This window comes from Callorhinus ursinus, unplaced genomic scaffold (genome assembly GCF_003265705.2).
Source record: "Callorhinus ursinus isolate GAN/ISIS: 27379988/994484 unplaced genomic scaffold, GSC_fseal_2.0 scaffold44, whole genome shotgun sequence".
Classification (NCBI taxonomy): domain Eukaryota; kingdom Metazoa; phylum Chordata; class Mammalia; order Carnivora; family Otariidae; genus Callorhinus; species Callorhinus ursinus.
The window spans coordinates 4841797-4847584 of record NW_027397106.1 but is presented as its reverse complement, the minus strand read 5'-3'; the positions used below and the strand labels follow the sequence as shown (position 1 = coordinate 4847584).

The following is a 5788-nucleotide window of genomic DNA, read 5'->3' as shown; positions in this document are numbered from 1 at the left end:
GGAGCCCCATGTTGGGTGTAGAGATTACTTAAAGATAAAATCTTCAAAAAAAAAAAAAGGACTGAGTGAGGATTTGAAGGAGGGGAAGACTAAGGAGACAGAGGAGGAAGGGGTGAGCGGTGGGAGGAAGAAAAGAAAAACCTGAGATATCCAGAGTAGGGGGGGCCTCCGACAGGGGCAGAAAAGCGGGAGAGGCCAAGACCCGGCACGGGAGGTCAGCGCTGCACCTGCACCCTCGTCGCACCAAACTCCGACCCCCACTCCCAGGGGCTCTTCCCTGACCCAAAACAAAACCGCCCTCGGTCATGCCCCTTCGCGTCCCATGAACGAAGTGAATTCCCGGCCCCCATCCTCTTGGGGACTCGCTGGGATCCCCCAGGAGTTCTGTGCTCCTGGAGGGGTTGGCGCGGCCGCCCGGGAGAGGGAGCCTCCTGGGGCTACTGGGCTTCGAGGATTGCCAAACGCGGGCCCGGCTGGCACTGCGCCCGCTTTTCCCAAAATGCCCCCGCTCCAACCCGGGAAGCCAGCCTGGCCCAGCCAGGGAGAGGCCCACGACGGCCGCCCGGACCGCCCCGCGCGGCCCAGCCCGGCCACCCGCCCCCGCCACCGCCGGGCAGGGAGCTGAGTGGCGCTGTCCTCGGAGAATCGCCTCATTCCAGCCCTGCCGGGGGGTGAGGCCGGGTCAGGATGCCCGCGTCGCAGGAGGAAAAGGAGGAGCTGGACCCAGAGCCCGAGAAAAAAAGGGGAAGACAAGGGACGGAGATCGAGGGCCAGCGGAGGTAGGCGCTCGGAGCACGGTAGGACGGGCGAGGCCGGACCCGGCGAAGTCTCCCAGGGAGCCCGGGACGAGCAGCGCGGAGGAGAGCGCGGGAGCCGTCGGGGGCGCACCATGCGCGGGTCCCCAGCCGCCCGGCCGGCCTACACGGCCGCCGCCTGGGTCACGTGGCCCGGGCGCGTCCGCTGCTGCCCCGGCGGGGGGGCGGGCGCCGGGCCGGGGGCGCGCGGGCCCCGGGGCCGCTGTGAGCCGGCGCTGGCCGCCAGATTCCCTCCCTGCGCGCTGCGCTGGGCCCCGGGCGCCGGAGCCGCCCACTGCCCCCCCGCGCTCGCCCCCCCGCGGGGCGCCCGCCCTCTATATAGCGCACCCCTGCACGGCCCGCGCCAGGCCGCTAGCCACACAGTGGGCGCCGCAGAGCGCGCCGCACCCGGGAGCCAGCCCCCCGCCCCCTGCGCCGCCGCCCCGACGGGCGTCCCGCGTCGCGGCCGCCGCCGCCGCCAGGCCCCCGCGGCCACCATGAAGAAGGAGGTGTGCTCCGTGGCCTTCCTCAAGGCCGTGTTTGCCGAGTTCCTGGCCACCCTCATCTTCGTCTTCTTTGGCCTCGGCTCGGCCCTCAAGTGGCCGTCGGCGCTGCCCAGCATCCTGCAGATCTCGCTGGCCTTTGGCCTGGCCATAGGCACCCTGGCCCAGGCCCTGGGGCCCGTGAGCGGCGGCCACATCAATCCCGCCATCACGCTGGCCCTCCTGGTGGGCAACCAGATCTCCCTGCTCCGGGCTGTCTTCTACGTGGTGGCCCAGCTGGTGGGCGCCATTGCTGGGGCGGGCATCCTCTATGGGCTGGCACCGCTCAATGCCCGAGGCAATCTGGCCATGAACGCGGTGAGTGCCCACGGGGCTGGGGTGGGATAGGGACCTTGAAGTGGGCTCCTGACCAGATCCCCGGGCCCCATGTCAAAGACGGGTGCCACAGAATGGGCCAGTGCAGTCAGGAAGGTCAGAAAGATGAATCTCCAGGCTGGGGTGTGCCCCTGCTAGCATCCCTGGTTCATACCCACCTCCTCCGCCCTCTCCCCTCCTGCTGCGCTTCCTGGTCTATCTCCTGGTGCCTACTGTCCCTCCTTTCTTGCCCAAAACTTCTGGCTTTCTCCTGTCTCAGCCCTGAGTTTTGCCTTCCTCTTGGGACCGTCCCTGCTCCTGTCTGCTCCTCATTGGAGTGGTTTCATGGAACCACCAAAGATGGGTCATAATCCTGGCTTTGGGTGACCCTTGCTCCTCTGGGTCTCATTTTCTCAGCCATTCCGTGGGGGTGGTCATAACCTACCATGGCAGGTGTCAAGGGGGTTACATTTAGAAACCATGCGTGTGAACCTCCTAATGTGGTGCCCGTGTGTAGGGTCTGTTGAATATGGGTTCCTGCTCCTGGTTCCCTGCTCCCACCCCCTCCCACAGTCCCAGATTCAGTCCCCATGTCCCATGCAAACTGGGTTCATTAATCAAACACAGAGGAGGATTTTCTCGGCCATTGTCAAGCCGTGAGTCAGCCCCACCGGAGAGACGGGTTTGAGGTTGGCACTGGCAGCGGGTCAGACACAGGCGGGAGGCAGGCTGGGGGTGCAGTAGGCAAACTGGGCAGCTGCCCACAGGAGGGAGGGTAAATGCCAGCTTGTGGGGGTGGGAACTGGGCAGAACCGTTGACAGGACCTTGTCCAGGAAAAGCTCCTCTCACACTCAGCTCCTTGGCCACAGGCCTGTGCTCCAAGCTTTGCGCACACTCTCAGGTCTTTTCAGTCTTTTCAGCAAAAGACCTTCCTGATGTGCGCAAGGCTTGGCCTCCAGGTACAATGGCTCTAAGTGTCCTCAGAGGCCCCAAGCCCCCGGCCATAGAGCTGGAAGGCAGGGGTTCTAACCCACCCTCCCCTTGCAGCTCAACAACAACACAAGCCAGGGCCAGGCTGTGGTAGTGGAGCTGATTCTGACCTTCCAGCTAGCACTCTGCATCTTCTCCTCCACCGACACCCGCCGCACCAGTCCTGTGGGCTCTCCGGCCCTGTCCATTGGCCTTTCTGTCACACTGGGCCACCTCGTGGGGGTGAGCAATAAGGCCACTTGGCTGGAGTTGTGGGAAGCCCCTCGGGGCAAATAATGGGGCCCTAGAGCAGCACCCTTCTGAACCAGGAGTTAAGGCCTGGAGTGGGGTTGCTGTACCCTGTCCCAGGCTGGATCCCCCGAAATCTTCTCTAGCCTGAGAGAATATGGCAGTAAGTGGGAGTTGGGGTGAAGGCGGGAAATCAAGCCCAAGCACAGGACTTGAGAAGAAGGGTGCATGGGGACCCATGGAGGGAGAGGTCACCAGCCTAGGAACCGGGAGACTTGATTCAGAGACCTGGCTGAGCCCCTGAACTTCTGGGTGACTGTGGGAAAGACTGGGCCTTTAGGAGTTGGGACAAGCATGTCCCCCCCTCGCCACCTCCCTCCCTCTGTCCAGATCTACTTCACCGGTTGCTCCATGAACCCAGCCCGCTCTTTCGGCCCCGCCATGGTTATGAATCGCCTCAGCTCTGCTCAGTGGGTGAGTCCCTGGGTGAGCCCTACACTGGCTCCCTGGCAATGAGGGCCTGGAAACCTGGCCAAGAGCCCCGGGACTGTCTGGATGCTGTGGGCCCAGAGCTTGGGGGTGGCCCTGGGAGGTGTGGCTGGAGAGAGAAAGGGATATAGAAGGGGATGGGATGCAACCAGAACAAGGACAAGGGTAGTTAAATGGCAGAGGACCCTGGTTTGGGGCTGGGCTGGGGTGGGGGGACTACCTGTATCTATACCTCTAAAGAAGGGAAGGAGACCTGTTGCTCTGTGTAAACCTCTGAGGACTTTGTCCTTCTGGGGTGGAATGGGGGTGGGGGGGAGGGCAACGTGTCTGTGTGTCTGTCCTCTCTGATGTCTTATTTATCTGTTCCGGTTGAGGAGGTCGAGAGTCTTCCTTCCTGTGGGCCTGTCCCTCTGGACAGTCTATCTGTCGCCTCCTCCTGTTCTCTCTCTCCAGGGTCTGTTTCATTCGCTATGTGGGAGGGAGAGGAGTTCTGTTGTCTCTCCGGGAATATACATGTCTTTTTCCTTCGAAGGGTCATTTGTCTCTCTTTAGGGTGAGGCTGGGGGGCCCTGTCCTTCTGGGGATCTGTCTCCTTTGAAGATCTGAGCGTCTGTAGGCCAAGTCCCGGTCATTGAGGAATAGGGTGTCAGTATATTTTTTCCTTGGGCAGGAGGAAATCTCTCCCTCTGGAGGTCTGGAACTCTGTAGGTCCGCCTCCTCTGATGGTCTACGGGTCTCTCCTCTGGAGGGGAAGCTGTTGGTCTCTGAGGTCTGACACTCAGCCCCCTGATGCTGCCATGTCCCCGCCAGGTGTTCTGGGTAGGGCCCATCGTGGGGGCCATCCTGGCTGCCATCCTCTACTTCTACCTACTCTTCCCCAACTCCCTGAGCCTGAGCGAGCGCATGGCCATCATCAAGGGCACATACGAACCTGAGGAGGACTGGGAAGAGCAACGGGAGGAGCGGAAGAAGACCATGGAGCTGACTGCCCGCTGACCAGTTCCAGGCAGGGGCCGGCCCCCCAGCCCCTGAACCACAGGGGCAAAAAAATATATATATGTATGACAGCAAAGCTTCCTTCCCCTACAGCTGGGTCCTCTGGGCTAGGGAGGAGGTGCTGGCTCTCCCAGCTTCACAGTTAGGGATGGGAGCAGTAACCCATGATGGGACTCTTGGGTGGGGGCCAGGGGCTGGTGTCTGATGCGGAGGGGTCTCTCTGGGACAGGACAGCCTGCTGCCATGAGGTCAGACCTCAAGAGACTGCGCAAGTAGCACCAAGCTTAGAGGCTGCGCTGGGGCCAAGCTAGGAAGGGGGGACCAGCAGTCTGTATGCCCCTATCTTCCCCCACCGCTCGCCCCCCGTTAAGAGCCAGAGGGGTCCCGGTCCCTAGGACTGCAGAGGCTGCCGCCCCCCCAGATTGCCTAAGGAGGGAGACAAACTGGTTCATTAAATGCTGCCTTATTTATTTCTGCTCGAGGATGCACAGGGTAGGGCTGCTGGTGTTTGGGGCAGGGGCTTACCAATAAACCACTGACGTTCATGTTCTGCCTCATCTCTCCCCAGAGCCTCTCCTTGGGACACTCTGACTGATCGTCTCTGTCCCTCTGGACAGTCGGTCTCCTCTTTGTCATCCCTTATGCTCTCCATGGTCTGCACAGTTCTCTGTGGAAAGACAGGGAAGCTGAGGCCAGGGAAGGCTTAGAGCGGCAGAGAGGTGAGGTCGGGACGAGAAAGGGAGAGGAGACCAAAACACAGAAACAGAGCTAGAGGTCAGGAGGAGGCCGTGGGAGCAAAGGAAGGGTCCTCACCCAGTCGCTCGCCTGCTCACCCCTCCCACCTCAGCTATGTCAAGTCTCTGCCACTTGAGGAGGGCCTGGCCCCAGTGCCAGGGTGTGCCAGGCAGGGTGGAGGAGAATTGAATCAGCTGACAGCCCCTTGAGATGCCAAGCAGGTGACCAGCCAGAGCTGTCATCGGGTAGGAGACACAGCCATGGACTCCCCTCTCTGCACCTCACTGTTCCAAAAAGGTGCCAGGTTGGGAGTCTGCTCTGGGAGGCAGAAGCCCCCTGCCTCACCCCACACATACCCAGGAGCCACAACCGGCCCCACCCTTCTCTGGGTCTCCTCACTCCTGCCTCTGCCGGCCTCTCTTCTCACTGTCCCACAGCTCTGGGCCCGTGGCTCTGCTCTGCCCTTGTCCCCTTGTCACTGACACTCCTTAGGAAGCCACCTTAAACTCTCTGAGCCTCTGTCTCTTAAGCTATGAAACAAGGACAAAAATGCTTCCCTCACAGGGTTGCTGTGGGAATGGTTTAAGATTAAGGGAGCGAGATACCTGGGCCCAGTCTGCTCTCTGTAGGGAAAATGGAGAGCAGCTCAGGACACAGCCCTGCATCATAGTTAAGGAGTCTGGCTTGGAGTTCAAATC

The 5788-nt window shown here is 61.5% G+C and overlaps 1 protein-coding gene across 1 annotated transcript; it reads left to right on the top strand.

The window, feature by feature from the left end:
• The first annotated feature begins 636 nt into the window (after positions 1-636).
• Positions 637-4900, top strand: LOC112832570 (aquaporin-5). The gene is made up of 4 exons (XM_025883310.2): positions 637-1654; positions 2700-2864; positions 3261-3344; positions 4170-4900. Exons 1-4 carry the CDS (start codon positions 890-892, stop codon positions 4353-4355), a joined length of 1200 nt encoding a protein of 399 aa, XP_025739095.2. The 5' UTR covers positions 637-889; the 3' UTR covers positions 4356-4900.
• The last annotated feature ends 888 nt before the right edge of the window (positions 4901-5788 follow it).

Bases quoted from the DNA above. Each gene is read 5' to 3' on its own strand.
- LOC112832570 (XM_025883310.2), top strand. From the start codon at position 890: ATGCGCGGGTCCCCAGCCGCCCGGCCGGCCTACACGGCCGCCGCCTGG. The intron at 1,655-2,699 runs GTGAGTGCCCAC...CTCCCCTTGCAG, and splicing joins GCAATCTGGCCATGAACGCG to CTCAACAACAACACAAGCCA. The intron at 2,865-3,260 runs GTGAGCAATAAG...CCCTCTGTCCAG, and splicing joins CACTGGGCCACCTCGTGGGG to ATCTACTTCACCGGTTGCTC.